Source organism: Sinohyriopsis cumingii, chromosome 1, assembly GCF_028554795.1.
Source record: "Sinohyriopsis cumingii isolate HCF-2022 chromosome 1, ASM2855479v2, whole genome shotgun sequence".
Taxonomy (NCBI): domain Eukaryota; kingdom Metazoa; phylum Mollusca; class Bivalvia; order Unionida; family Unionidae; genus Sinohyriopsis; species Sinohyriopsis cumingii.
The window spans coordinates 184,535,981-184,552,401 of record NC_142961.1 but is presented as its reverse complement, the minus strand read 5'-3'; the positions used below and the strand labels follow the sequence as shown (position 1 = coordinate 184,552,401).

Genomic DNA, 16,421 nt, shown 5'->3' with positions numbered 1-16,421 from the left:
CAGTTGACCCAAATACAAATAATCGCTTGGAAATTCAAGTCCACGATACAACAAGGTATTTTCTTCCATCTGAGGCATATATCGAGGTTGTTGGGAGAATTGTAAAAGAAGATAATACCAACTATGAAGCAGATTTTAGTATTGGGTTTGTCAACAACGGTATTATGGCATTATTCAAGAGCGCCACTTACATGATCGACGGAAGAGAGATCGAATCAATTACGGACAACGTTGATATAGCAACGACGATAATAGGACTAGCGAGATACTCGGATGATTTTACCAGGTCAGCCGGTCCTAGTATGATGTTCGCCAAAGATAACTCCGATGACCCTGAACATTTACCGTATGGTATCGGTAGGCCGAGAAATGCCGCTGGCGCCGCCCCCGCCGATGTTCTTTCAGTGGTGATCGGCATCAAGGACAATTATAACCTTGGATTTGCCACGAGAAGGGCTATGTTAAGGGGAAATGAACGAAGATTTTCCTGCGCAATTCCGCTATCTCATATTTTTGGATTTTGCAGGCATTTCAGAAAAGTTATTTACGGAGCAAAACACACGATAACTTTCGTTCGAGACGCTGCTGGCAATAACAAAGCCATCTGGCGAGATCCCGGTGATGCAGGCAAGGTAATCCTAACTAAATTTACCTTGTGGATGCCAGCGATAGTTCCATCGATGCTAGAGGAAGAAAAATTATTATCATTCATGAATCAAGGCGGAAAATCCGTCATGTCCTGGCTGACAACGATGACCGACTCCTGCGATGTTAATATCAACGGAATATTTACCTGGCGAATTGCGTCACAACAGGGCGCTTCGGCACCTAGGCATATCTTTGTTGCCCTTCAATCTGCAGATAGATATAATCAAGATCGCAGTCACATGATATTCGATAGATTCGATGCAACAAACGTTTCACTAAGGATAAACGGGCAACAAGAACCATCGGAGGAAATAGCCATCGATTTTGAAAATTTTTCGACTGCTCGCGCGTATCATCGATTGCTAAGTTTCATGGGCCGCGATCAAAATATCGATACCGGATTGCAAATATCACAGTTGGATTTTAATACTCGCTATCCTATCTATTACTTTTCCCTGGAGCATCTCGATTTGGTAAAACAATCCGTCGTTGATATCCATTTCAAAGCCAGAATTGACACAGGTGGACAAGTAGCAAGAGCCATCGCGGTGATTCTCGGTGATAGAACAATGATCTTGGAAGGCATCAGCGGCAGAATGAGAATTATTGACGCTCCTGTCGAAAACATGTGACAAATTCCAAATTTAGATTAAGCGATTATTAATATGCCATACGAACACGTCAGTGTAACTCTGACCCCAGGTCAGATGAAAAAACTCCAAACAGCGATATCAAAGCGATGCGGTATGAAATTAACACTGAAAAACGATCAGATTCACGGTGGGCCTAACAAACTGTCGCTAACTAGAGGTCAACGTGAACGATTTACCAAGGCCAAATCAGCAAATTCTGGCGTTCATGTGAGCCTTTCCATAGGCGCCATCAGAGATATGGTCAAAACAGGCGGTATTTTCCCTGCTGCTCTATTGGGGCTAGCGAAAATGGCTCTTCCGGCGATTGGAAAGGCATTCGGATTAGGCGCGCTCGGAGGTTTAGGTTCTGAATTAGGCTCCACAGTAATGCGAAAAGTTACCGGAGGGAGATACAGTAAAAAAAAGGGGAACGGCCTTTATCTAAGACGCCCCCCATACGGATCCGGCCTAAGATTAGCACGGCCTATTCAAATTTAGATTTACTTAGCGAAATAAAGAATAAAAAAGTAAAATTTTTCAGAGGTGTATTTATGCGAGATCAACTACCAGACAAACCAAACTCTACCGAGACAGGAATAATTAATCTCGATAAAAATACCGGCCCTGGCACACACTGGGTTGCCTACGCGATTAATCCTCGCGAAGTCGTTTATTTTGATTCGTACGGATTAGCACCGCCAAATGAATTTATCAACTATGTGTCTTCGCTGAAACTTCCGGTTTGGTATTCGACACTTCCAACGCAGACATTAGCGGATCCACCAATATGCGGCCCTGAATCAATTAACGTCCTCGATGCAATTTCAAAATCATCCGGTCCGTATCATAAAATTGTATTTGAATATGTCATAGATAAATATCATGGTTGATATTTACGGTAGATTTATCTACAGGAAGGAAAAAGCAGAAGTGACTGACGTCGATCTATCAAAGTTCGCAACCAAGAGCGATATTAACAATCTTCTATCGCTGTCAGAGGTGGATCCTGGCGAAGTTGCTGTTTTTCAAAATACCGAAGGAAGATTACAAACCAGCAACGTGAAAATAACTGATATAATCAAGCGAGAAGAATATAATGATCATATCAGTCAATTTACTCGTCAATCAGAATTAGTGTTGAAATCTATAGCTGATATTACTGATCTATTAGCGGTATTGCCACTAAAGGCTAATATCGCGGATGTAGAAAAATCCGACAAAGAGCTATCAGCGGCGATGCTTCTAAAGGTCGATAAAGCATTACACGACGATCTTCAGGACAGAATGATAAAAAGATTTACCAAGCTAACTAACGATCTTAAAAAACTAGACGATACATCAAAAAATCTCAATAAAAAACTCGACGAGGATATAAAAAAATTCATCGAAACCTCCTCAACTACACACAGCGATCTCATCGAGAAAACAAAGAAAATAAACGAAGATATCGCCCAAATCAACAAAGATATTGAATCGGCACGCGCATTAATTTTTCAAAAAGCCGATAGAACATCACACAGCGATCTCATCGAGAGAGTAAAATCCATTAACGAGGAAATTACCAAAATAAATATCTCGTTAGGTCAGAGAGCAACAATCGACGATATCAACAAGGAAATTAATAAACTCAGCGATCTTGTTGTTCCCGAATTTACCAAGGGGTTTAACGCGATGCGTGAATCGACAGATGAGAAAATAAAAAAAATCAACGATGAAATTAACATGGTACGTGAATTAGCGCGTCAAAAGGTCGATACATCAGTGTACGACAGAGCTATTGACCAAAAGATCGATAGATTCGTTTACGCCACTGATATACCAAAATTGAGCTCGGATCTTCTCGACGCAACTACAAAAATTAGCGATATTAACACAAAAATATCGTCAATGAATCTTGAAAGATTTGCGCGTATTTATACACCAGTGGAATTAATGACAGAAGATACTAGTTATTTTATGCCACTTGTGGTACAAACAAAGGGAGCCACATGGACGCCCCTTGGAAATCTTGATACTTTTGTCGCGCCGTTTGATGGCGTATATCGAGTACAATATATTTCCAAGATAAAATTTAAGGTAACAACCAGATTTCATGAAATTCATGAATATTATCCTGGATTTTTTATTATTTCCATGAAGAAAAATACCAGGGAAATATTTACAATAGAACCACCAGATAGAACCACGACAGAACCAACGCCTTATCATGCAATATTCGAATATTTATCACACTGAATCCAATTAGTCAGGTAAATTAACTAATAAATGACTGCATCGGATTACCGATACAATCAGGCGTGTTCATGGCAGGATTCGCTAAAAAAGCTACTCGACGAGTATCAGGTAAAAATAAAGAAATACCAGCGTAGATTAGTTGCCATCGATGTTGCTGTGTACGCGGTAAGTGCAATAGTCGCTGGTGCTGGAATAATTTTATCCGCGGTAACAACAATCGCGCCGATCGCAGCAACGATAATAATCTCGTCAACAACGACAATCGCTGGTGTTCTCAATATCATCGCAAAAAAGATATCTTCATGCACGAGTGAGAAATTGTCTCTATACACGAGTAAACTATCCAAGGTCAACAGCGCGTATTCGAAATTATCATCGCTGCTTTCTGAAAGTCTCAACGATGGCGTTATCTCCGATCCAGAATTTTCCTCGATGATCAGTATTTACTCCGAGATTGAACAAATGAATATTAATAATGTCCGAACTAGCTCAGATCGTGACAAACACGACACCGCCGACAACAACACTAATATCGTTAAGTTCAACCAGTCCAGAATTTAGCATCAATTTTCCAACACCAATCAGCGTTAATGAAATTGCACTAACACAACTGCGTGTCTATAACAGCTGGCCCAATGTTAGATCGAAATCATTTGGCAGATTATTATCAAACAATTCACTTGTTTTTGCCAACAAAAGCAAACCCGATGGAACACCTGATTGGATCGTCGTTGGCATACCAACAGGCAGTTACGAAATTGATCAGCTAGATAAGGAATTTACCAGTAGAATATCAAATATAACCGGCGATGCTACTCCGGGAATAAAGATATCTGCGCATGAACCAACACTGTCATCGATGATAGAAGTGAAATCGCCGTACATGGTAGATATTTACCAATCATCGATTAGGACCATATTAGGTTGGCCTGAAATCGCACCTCTAGCAAAACCAAAAAAATCAGATTTTATTATTCCAGGTTGGTACGAGGAAGCTCCTCCAGAACTACCGGAGCCAAAAAAATCAGATTTTACCACCGACGAAGGATGGTACGGAGATATCAAACACAAATTTCTGATCGATAGCGCCATCAGCTACATGAACAACCACAAATTTAACCTGATGGTGTTCGCTTTTAATTTTAGGGACGAAAAAATTCTCTCGTGGTTGCCTCTTCCTAAAATTCCCCCCGGTGTGAAAATCTTCGACGCTACCCACATTAACAGGATAATAGCCCCCATAGAAGGCATCTTGGTAAGAAGAACCCTCGACGAATTTAATCAAGAACATAAATTACATTTAAATTTATTGCGGGAATCCTTTCATGAATGCATCTTAAATAAATCAGGCTCATGTAGCGAAATTATCGGACGCGTGAAAATTTTAAATCAACTCGCGAATGATGTTGAATATTATCATGGTATGTTTATTCAGGCGATAGTCGACGATATATCAATTGCCGATTATGTTCTTCCTATTAGCAAATTCGAGTTGATCAAAAATTCAGGAGAAAAACAAAAATTTATGACATTATTTGGATTAACCGAGGAAACGCTACCAAATTTCAAATTCCCCGATTATGATGTTGATAAAATGAGAAAATCTGTTACTGATACCATCGATGATTTATTTCCGAAGTTACATGCCGCGTGGACTAAAAAAATACAATCGGAATTAATTCTCAGGCATAATAATGATCCCGCCGGGCAAGGGCGACATATCTCGCCAGGTATCGTCAATATAACAGAAGTTATCGCGATTTATCTTCACGCGGATGTTGTCGAGGGCAGCTACAATGTTGATTCGTCAGAGTCAAATCAAGCACAGCAGGGATTCATCTTGTATTCGTTTTCACCTAGCGCTTCTCCTGGTTATTTGATAATAAAAGAACCAGTAAATCCGTTTTACCTGCGATGCCACAATCGATTGTTGTCAAGGATAAATTTCAAACTAACAGATCAGAAAGGAAATTTGCTTGATATACGCGGGGAAACGATAAGTATCAATCTGCTGGTAAAATCGTGAGAATCGCAGATTTTTTGAATCTGTACACCAGGGAAAAATGGGCCAAAAAAATAAATAAAAACCGGGGAAATTTTCAAAATTGGAAGATTTTTTTAATTTTTTTTTTTTTTTTTTTTTTGTTTGCGGAAATCTTCAGGAAAATTCAAGGATCAGAAATTTCCTTGGCCTTGCTCTCATCGACAAGTTTTTTCAGTTGTCTGACGCGTGAGCTTGTAATTTTTCTTGATTCATATGCGTCTGATAAAATCAACCTAGCTTTTTCCACCAGCGTCGATAATTTAACAAAATCCTCGACGCGATCATCGCTGACTGTCGCAAGTGATTGATACATGGCAATTTGGATCTTTTTTATTAATTTGTACTCTGACGGCAGCGTGTATTTGTATTCAAGTTTCCCCTGAACAATCGTCTCGAATTCGGATCGGATTTTATTCGTGTCCAACTCCGAGGGAAGATTTATATTTTTTTTTCTCAGGTCATCGATAGCTTCGATAATATTGTTTATGGTTTGTTCATTCATGTTATATTAATTTTGTAATATTTAATTAATTTTCTTCGGATATTATCGGAATATAGTAAAACTCGATCCACTCGCCAAATTTGTAGGAAAAAGCTGCGCTAGTTATTTTTTCTGCCGCACGATGCACCGATGCTGGATTAATATTATAATATTTTGCAGCGGCGCTCATCGACGTGAATATAATTTCTTCATTTGTTTCTCTATTTACTGATTTAACTGCCTTTGGTATTCTGTATCCGCCATTAAATTTACAATTTTCACTTGGAGTTACTGCGCGAAGGTTAGATATTTTGTTGTTAAGTTTATTTCCGTCAATGTGGTCGATAACAAGACCATCCCTGATAGGTCCTTTGTGACATTCGAACACAAATCTGTGACAGAAATAATTCGTTTTTTTATTCTCACTGACAGTAAATCTGAGATAACCCGAATTACCAACCTTACCAGCATTTTTCTTCGTTCTGATATTTCTGACAATACCATCTGATGATGACTCGTATCCCTTGATCGTAGGATGAGATCTAAACTCGTGTGTGATTTTCATTGCAGGAATCGTCGATTTCAGTTCCATATACAATATTCCATTTGTCTAAATCGTAATTTGCCTTGAATCGATTAATATAATCTTCTTCGCATGTTATTATCGACGAGGATCTTTTTTCATAATATCGCCGCAATTCCCGATAATTTTTCCCTCCACAAGCCAGACACAATCGAGTTTTTCCTCGAGTGCCAACTTGGCAAACTAAGCACCGCTGTGGTCCTTTACTGCCTCGTCGAATCGCATATATGTGAGCGCCACAATAATCGCCTCTGCAGGATTTGTCGCATGATTTTGTTGATCCGATTGGTATCCATTTGCATTGCATATTATAATTTAAATATTTGTCTAAAATATAATAATGGATACATTTGATCTTGATGAGGCAGAATATATTATACCTGAGGTTGATCGTGCCAAAAAAGAATTTTTCGATGATGGGGGGATTCATGTTTGGTCGACATGGAAAACTAACTCTGTTGATGCTACGATGAATCTGGAACGGGCCAAGAAGATAATCGAGCATATAAAAAACTCGCATTCCGAGGAGCGATTTATCTTTGGAATAAAATTTATTGCACAAATGCCTGACGACACTTGGATTATTCGCAATAAACGAGATCCCGTGCGTGGCGGTAAGAAAAATGTTGTTCTTGATAAAAATTCGAAGCCAGGATTATTATTGGGAATTGACGGTCCTTATTATGCTAGGGCATATCCATCTAGTGCAGTTGTTTATGGAATTTATCGGCTAAATAATAATCCTGACATGAAAAATCTACCTGCGATGAAAGAATCTCCAATGATAAACTGCGTGGCTGAGCGTGTTATCGAGCACATGAAAAACGCTCGTCGTGGATCTGGTCTGACTCAGTTGAGGTTGGATAAAATTAACGCGTGGGCGAAGACAGTTGTTGATGGCGCATCGATTGATGATGTTGCTGTGTTGAGTAAGAAACTTAAATTTCCTATCACGGTGAAAACACTATCGGGAGAAATATTATATTCGTCACCGTATAGATCTCGAGGAGTACCAATCGAAATTGTTGATCATAATTCACATGCGTGGTCACAATCGGTAATGATATTTCCGCGAAATCGCGCTGTTAAATTTTATCCCGTGGAAGGCGCAAAGGATAATTCTGATGCTATGTTCCGATATATCAAAATATTAGCCGCATCTGATCCGATATCGGTTTGGTTATTCTCGAGCGAAGAAAGGTATGATCAGTTTATCTTGCCTCGAGGGGATATTTATCGAGATGAAAAATTACATGAATCTATGAAAAATATCGCGGCGAAATATTCGTCAAATCCTGATCAGTTATTAACGAACTGCTTTACTGTTCCGTCTGTTGCTGCTCACGCTGCCAGAGAAAGAAATTCATGGAAACCTACGAGAAACGAATTTCTCGCTGATATTCAACTTAGCTGTATCGAATACGGCCATGGCGGATTGTGGAATACCAAATATTATTTCAAAGACATGATATCCGTTGACATGAGCGCGTGCTATCCTGGAAGTTTCCTCGGATATGGCGATTGTGCGGATTATTTTGCTAAATTCGGCCATCCCACCAACGAAATGACAAGGGTAGCAATTAACGGACCGTTGCCTGATTTTGTCATGACCGGATTCGCTTGTGTTACTTCATTCGAGTTTGCTGAAAATTTACATAAAATTTGTTATATTTGGTTTGGTCGGCATTTATCTCAACGCAGATGGGTTCCTACGGTGTTGTTGAGATATATGCTGGATTCGTCAATGTTAATATCGTTGACGGTGAGCGAGGCGATTATATCGTATAGAAAACAAACTGAAGTGTGGCTACCGACGGATTGTGAAAACGCGAAAGATATCGGAAGAAAAATAATTGGCAAATTTACTCAAGGAGGATCCGTTGATCATAAACACCGACACGCTAGGTTATTTATCAACGATGCCGAAATGGATTTTATTATTGCCGATACGGTATCGCGAGGAATATTCTGCAACAGAGAAAATATTATCATTGACGGAGTAAAGTTAGGTACCGTAATTAGTTACCTTGACGGAGAATCAGCGCAGTATACGCATTTGAGATCATCGATGCTCGCTTATGTGAGTATAAATTTACTGTCGATGATAAATAAATTTTCTGATATCGCGGTAAGGGTCGCAACGGACTCGTTTTATATCGATAAGAAATATCAGTATAGGCTAGAAAATTTAATCGCTGATGGTTCTTGGGGCACTTGGAGGATAAAAAACGAAGATATCCTAGATTACTGTGAGGACGCCGATGTCGAAGATTGCGATAAATTTCATCAAGATAAATTTGAGGAAATATCGACGGCTGCATCCGCATTTGATCCAATTTCACGTAGTAAATTCGTTTACCTAAATGGTCCTGGTGGTAGCGGTAAAACAACGCGAGTGATAAATTTATTTGCGAAATCTGATATGATAGTGTTGACTCCAACTCACAGATTAGGGCGAGAAATAAAGCAACGCGGCGTTGATTCTTGTACGTATCACAGTTATTTCAAATACAGCGGTGGATTATGGGATTCGGCTCGTATGGGAAATAAATATATCAACAGAATTATAATATTTGATGAAATTTGCACAGTAAATTTAGTTGTATTAAAATCGTTCCTGATCTGGCTGGAGGAGAAAAATACCGCCGTGATAATGTGCGGAGATCATGGCCAGCCTGATCCGATTGATGGTGAATCTCCTCACGAATGGCTCAGGAATTTCGTTGACTATTATGAGGAAATCGACGCCGATTATAGATCCGATGATATTTTACTGACCGAATTCAAAAAAATAATTCGATTACAACCGAATAAGTTTCAATGCGATGTGATGAGAAGAATAATCGACGAGACTCCGATGGATATTTTTCTAAATTTGTGGCGTCCCGATCATTTGATCGTTGCTAGTAGGAAAATTATTCGTGATATTATTCAGGAAATGTTATTTAAGCTGCATTGCGAGAAATTTCCAACATTACAGGTGCCGTTGTGTTACAGGCCCGCTGATACCAGGAAACAAAATATTAGTGTTACTTTACCCTGCGGAGAGGAAAAGATCTTGGTACTGAATGATATTATTCTTGTTGATATTAATCTTGTTAATGACGCGATAAACGCAGAAAGATCGCCATGGAAACTAGGATATGCAACAACGATACACTCGTCGCAGGGATTAACCGTGGATGGCCAAGTTTGGATCGTCGATGATAGAATTTCCTGGTCAAATTTAGTGTATTTAGCCGTGTCAAGAGTAAGAAAATTATCTCAGTTAGGTAGAATTCGGTTTCACATTAATGACGCTGGCGGTAGTTGAGTATCTTTCGGTATTATTTGTAATTCTTCCTTGGTAAATCCGCGTTGTGGCGCTAGCGAATCTAGGAAATAAATTGCTGGTCTCCCTGACGATCTTGTTACGGCTGATATTTTATGTGTCGTAACGCTCCAATTTGGATCGGTTGCTCTTTTTCTTCCTCCTTCGGCCTCGCCTTCTTTATATAAATACCTGACCGTGACGCTACCTAGCACAGGCGGAATTGTGGAATCTCGCTTTAGTGGTATATTCGATTTTGTAATTGCAATTGCGGGTTTCATTGCTATTGTTCGAGTTACTTCGTTATTTAGCGCGTTAATCACGTGAGGTAATCTTGTTACCCAATCATGAGATCGATTATCTTGAATAAATTCGCGCGCGTACTGATATCCGAATAATCGTTCTGCAAGAGTTTTATTGAATCTTTCGACGATAGCCTGATTGTGATGAACACCTACAATACCGCGACGGATTTTAACATTATTCTTTTTCATCAGTGAAGTAACCGCGCCAAGAAATTCTCGACCTGGATCAACCTGGAGAAGCTTCGGCCATGTTAATGGAGATCGTGAATAAATTTCGCTAAACGCCTTAGCGATCTCCGTTGCTGTTTTATTCGATAACGGCTCGGCTTCTTTATACCTGCTGGCGATATCAACGACTGTCAAGACATATTTATATGTGACTCCGTCGACGGTATCGTAAGGAAGAAACATTAAATCAGCCTGATGGACTTCATTAGGGACACTGACGGTGAAACTTGCATATGGTATTTTCTTAGGCGGAGGAAGATATATTTGCCAGACTGCCTGTTTCGATAACCACGATTCAGCGGTGGATTGTTTTACTTTAGCGGCTTTAGCGAGTTTGGCAATTGCTGATTTTCCTCGCCAGAATCCTCGCGGAGAATAATATATCTGCTCCATTATTATTTACCAGCACCGAATACTAATTTACCTTTCATTGCGCCTTTTATCAACCAAGTTGCCAATTTTTCTTTGAAACTTTTGTCAGGAATCGCGTCTATTGCATGAATTAGCCTAATATCAGCGAGATGTCTTTGTTGTAAATCCCCGCTACGATACGCAAGATCGTGATAGTAACACGCGTTATCGATGGCGTTTACTGGATCTTCGCCGGGATTTGGTTGATTATTATCATTGAGTCTTATATCAAGCCTCGTGCCGGGTCCGCAGTAATTGTATCCTGGCAGATGCTTTTCTCCGGGATATTTCGCCCAGGGCAACCCAGGTAGATTTTTCATGGAGGCGGTAATGTCTCCTCCGGTTCTTCTATTTTTTTTTTTACAAATTTAAACTTGCGTGTCTTACAAACTTCGCATTCTCCTGCAATTGCGTTCCTGTTATTGCGTGTGACAATTTCGATTGGATTTATCGTAGCTGTGTGAGTGCGACACTTAACACAATATAGATCCATGTATTCTAGTAACATGAATGTAATTGATTTTTCAGCCACGAAGCGACGCGAGCAGGTGAAACACAACGCGGTGTTACCGAATTCGATAAGGATGATAATCATTGGCCCGTCCGGTTCTGGAAAGACGCAGTTGTTGCTAAATTTGATAATGCGATGGCTAAAATGGGATAAGTTGTATTTGGTTGCGCCATCCGTTGATGATCAGCGTTGTTATCAAGTGCTAAAGGAATTTAGCGACAATACCGACGAAGGCACAATCGAATTCATCACAGACATCAATGAAGCTCCATCAGTGGAAAATTTAGATGGCGATGTTAATAATCTTGTTGTTTTCGATGATGTTATGCTGGATAAGCAAACTAATCCGGCTAGGATATTCTCGCGTGGCAGACACAAGAATACCGATGTTATTTACGTGACGCAGCGATATACGCAAATTCCGAAAGTCATTAGGGACAATTGTAACATTTTGTCGGTTTTCAATGGTGTCGATACTCACACGTTGAGAAATATTCATCAGACTTGGTGCAACGGCGATATGGACATAAACAAATTCAAAAATTTCTTCAGCCGCGCCCAGGCAACACCGCATGGTTTCATCACGATTAATCTTCATGATCCGCGTAGTAGATATCGAATCGGTCTTGATCAAATTTATTCATGAGACTCGCAGCCAAACTTTGCAAACTTCGTCGACGGAATAAATTCCCCCCCCCCCTTTTTTTCCTTGTCTAGAATCATCGATTTTGTACACAAAAATTGCAATCAGGGTTGAATTTACGCAAATTAATTTTCGTGGGAAGGCTTATTTTTGAAATCTGAGGCTTCTACGGAGAAAGTTCTCGTAGGAGGCTTTATTTGGTCTGGAACGTCTGGTCTGTACAACTTCCCTGCTGCTAACATTCACTCTAAATTTCAAGATTGCTCCCTTACACTTTTTAATTAGGAAATGACCTCTTTTGACACATAGCAAACATAATAGAAGCACTTTTGACAGATGTGTTTCAACATTACAGATCACAGATATAGAAAAATAATTTCTGAAGAGAACATACTCAACATTTCAATTTTCACAAAAACAAACTATGAGCACCTTCTCAAAACAGAATTAAGTGAAGCACAAGATAACAATGTGGGAATGAATGCAAGCAAGTCTTTTAATGAATACACTGACCAAGGATTTGGAATAATCAGCTCATGTTAAAAGACAAAGGACAACAATATGAAACAGAGGCTACAAGTCATAAAGAAAATTATCATTAACTAAAATAAGGCATGACCCTGTATAACTTAACTGTAAGTAAGACAATGCATATGACAGAGACATCTTACAACATGACTCAGATTACCTTTTGCTGAGGTCTTCACTCCTATCAAGGCATTTCCTTCATCAGGATTATACTCTACAGTCTCCTCTTCTATCAACACTAAGTAGATAAAATAAATTTATTTATACAGGGTTCATACTGAACACTGAATGATAAATTCAAAGACTTTTCCCAAACTTTCAAAGACCACTAACATAGATTTCCAAGACCTATTTTCGCTATTACATTTTGTATACAGGTTATATGAGAAAACAATGAATGCAAAATACTACACTACTGTTTAATGATGAAATTCAAACAATAATTAATTTCCTAAAATTGCTTTATAATGATCTGGAAGATAGGATAACCTTCATTGTTATTTTAGAAATATGTAACTTATGCATCAGATTTAATACAAAATAGATTGTCCTCTTTATAGACATCCGCACTGCTTTAAATACATTATTATAGTTGCTGGTTTTTCTCTTCAATCTATCATTTTGGAAAGTAAAGAGACTGCTGTCATCTTTTCCTATGATCTTATCCAATGTGCATTTGACACAGAGTGAGTGCTTGTTCAATATAACCAAAATTCAATTGGCTAAAAGGGGCACTCACCAGTTATTATGTACTTTTGAAAGAGTGACGTATGTAAGGTGAAGTTGTTTGCATTTGAAGCATGTACAGTGGAGAGAATGTTACTTTTATGTAATGTGGCTGACATTTCTTTGGATACTGTACTTGTGTAAACTGTACATGATCCAAGCACACTGGTAACTAAAATGACTGCTCCCTTATGCTAAAAAATCAGCCTCAATTAGTCTAAAGTACACTATCTTTAGCACCTATTAAAATAGGGAAAACGAATTTTGGCCAACTAGACAATACCAGCTTTTGAAAGTGCAATAGATGAATTACTACATGTATAAAATGCAAATAAAAGGTATCGACTCTTTTTATTACAATTTACCTCTAAGTCCAGGAATTGAAAATGACCAAGCGGAGCTAGCAGTTTTTGAAAGCTGCACATCTGAGTAAGTCCAAGCTGTATACTCTATAACCCACATTACAACCATTAATCATACACCAAAATAAAGGGAATTACAGGTTCTTTGAACAATACCTAAGATATACAAGGTCTTTTTTAATTAGCCAGTATAGCCAGTGAGGAAACCCAGGGAAATTCTTTCTTTTTAAAATTCTAATCCTATGCAAAATATGAAACTATAGAGCGCCACCTTTACAGTCATGATAAAAAATTCATGAATTAGTGCAATGAACATTTTGACTGGCCAAAGCTGATGGACTCATCCAATCAAATTGAACAATTCATCAAAAGAAAGAAGCCAGGAAAACTGACTACATCCAAATCTGATGACCTTAGGCAATTTTATTTGTGATTATAATAATAATGATAACAATGAGGACTTTATATAGCGCCTAATCTTTAGAAGCTTTAAGCGCTTTACAACATTAGATAACACCTAAAAACATATATAACAATATGATTACAAAAAATAAACACCATGAAATTAGAAAACAAAAAACGTGCTGAAAATAGTTATTGTGCTGACTTCCTTTGATGAAGGGTGTTTCTGGCTTGCTTTGATGAAGAGTGCATGTGTTATTGAAGTCGCTGCCAAGGGAAACTTTGGATGGCCAAACGAATGCTCGTTTGTTATTGTGGCAACAATGAAACTGAACAGGTCATCAAAAGAAAGAAACCAGGAAAACTCTACTACAGTCTGTCTATACATCAATGTTTGTTTGTATTCCCCTACTGATTTCAATAACAAAAGCATTTAGTGTAATAAAACACGCACTGAACTAAGTCAATTGAATCACTGATTTATAATTTATAACCTGACTTGACCAGAATGGCACTAATACTGGCATCTCCTGCACATATCATGCTTAACGGACTTTCCATACTAAGGTGGCGCCATATTGCATAGAGTATGGATTGCTTTATTTCCATCTGACAAAAAATAGTGACGTAATTCATCCTATTTGGTAACTCCCTGATATTTCCGTAAATTACTAAAACATTAAGAGTTTTGAATTACATTCCTTTCCACATATGAACATAGAAATTAAACCGCTTGTTAAGTCCACATGAAAGCCATATTTGTTGTTGTCATTCTTTTCCTTTGCTTGATTCGACATTTTAAATAACAGAAGCAGATGACATGTGTACATCTGAAGTCGTGCACATGACCCTTTGCTGAAAATGGACTTGAACAGGAACTGGAAATGGATCTCGAGCATGTCCGTCTATTATACTGAAAACTAATGTTAAGCATGAAACGCGCAGATGATGGCATTGTTAGGGCCACTCTACTCACATCCAGGTTTGAAATTATAAATCAATGAATGAATGAATTAACTAAGTTCCTTGCACTTTTTATCACATTAAAGGTTTCCATTATTGAAATCCATGGGGGGGGGGTGGCTACAAACAAACGGGTTGGTATGGTAAGACTATATATATCTGAATCTAACAACCTTGGACAATTTTGTGATTATGGAAAGAAATTAAAATTTTGATGTTTATTTCAATTTTCAAACACTTATAAAGACCTCAGGGTAATCTGATCGATTTTCCCAAACCTTCAAGGTCTTGAAAATGCTACCCCATTTTTCCAAAGTCTCAAAGACCTTCGAAGACCATATAAACCCTGTTACAAGTTATTCTTACTGAAATATCATAAACACGGTTAGAACTAGATATTTTTGAAAGGGATATTGTACTGTAAATTTTGTATGGTTGCTTAATGCACTGTATTCTAATTGCACAAGTATCTGTTTTATCCGCTGACAGATGAGATGAAACTATAGCACTGATAAAATATAACATGGTTCGCATCATTTACACTTCACACATACATCTCACAATCCACATAGCACCAATAATCCCATGATATTAGCAATAAACACCTATCCAAAAGTATGATTATATTAAATGAAAGTTACACACTGTTTTTAAAAGAACAAAATGACACATAATTCTCAACATATCATTTCAAGAATTACCAGAAACCTGGTGCTTTTGCAGATACTTGAATAAACTTTGAGTCATCAACAATAGAGCACATCTACGATGGTTTTGTTGTATCACTTGATTATCGTATATACATGTGCTCTCTGCTTGAAGAATAGTAGTGCTTCGTCAGATACCTTAGAGTTTCAATGGATTACCGTAAGTATAATCAAAATGTGAAATGTTTAAATACAGATTCACACAATAAACCTATACATATATATATATATATATATATATATATATATATATATATATATATATACATACACAATGCCTTGGTCATCAACAAAAGAAGTTTAATTTGCATACTTGGAATGGTCACTGTTGATGTACTCCAGGAATGACAGAAGTTGAAACCACTGCTTGTTTGAGAAACACATTGCTTCTGGCTGTCAAAGACAGGTGACTGGTGCTAACATGACATTCATATAGGAAATTTGCCTGAGGGGAGGGGATCAGAATGGACGCTGTGTCCAGATGACCGCTCAAGACAGGTGACTGCTCAGACAGGTTTGACTGTGTGTATATCTATATCTATATATATATATATATATATATATATATATATATATATAATCAAAAGAATACATATGGAATTGATAGCTTACTTGCAAACCATTCTACTGTTGATATACACGAATTTCATCACTAACAATGACAATTATCTACTAAAATTGTGTATTTCTTTAATTTATCTC

At 38.1% G+C, this 16,421-nt stretch overlaps 1 protein-coding gene across 1 annotated transcript in view; it reads right to left on the bottom strand.

Moving 5' to 3' along the window:
• The window catches only part of LOC149808522 (uncharacterized), a 91,929-nt gene that overhangs the window by 14,512 nt on the left and 60,996 nt on the right, over positions 1 to 16,421 (bottom strand). Inside the window, exon 8 of the mRNA XM_089978445.1 lies at positions 12,720 to 12,797. Within this exon, the coding sequence (XP_089834571.1) occupies positions 12,720 to 12,797 (78 nt within the window). The remainder of the gene's footprint in view (positions 1 to 12,719; positions 12,798 to 16,421) is intronic.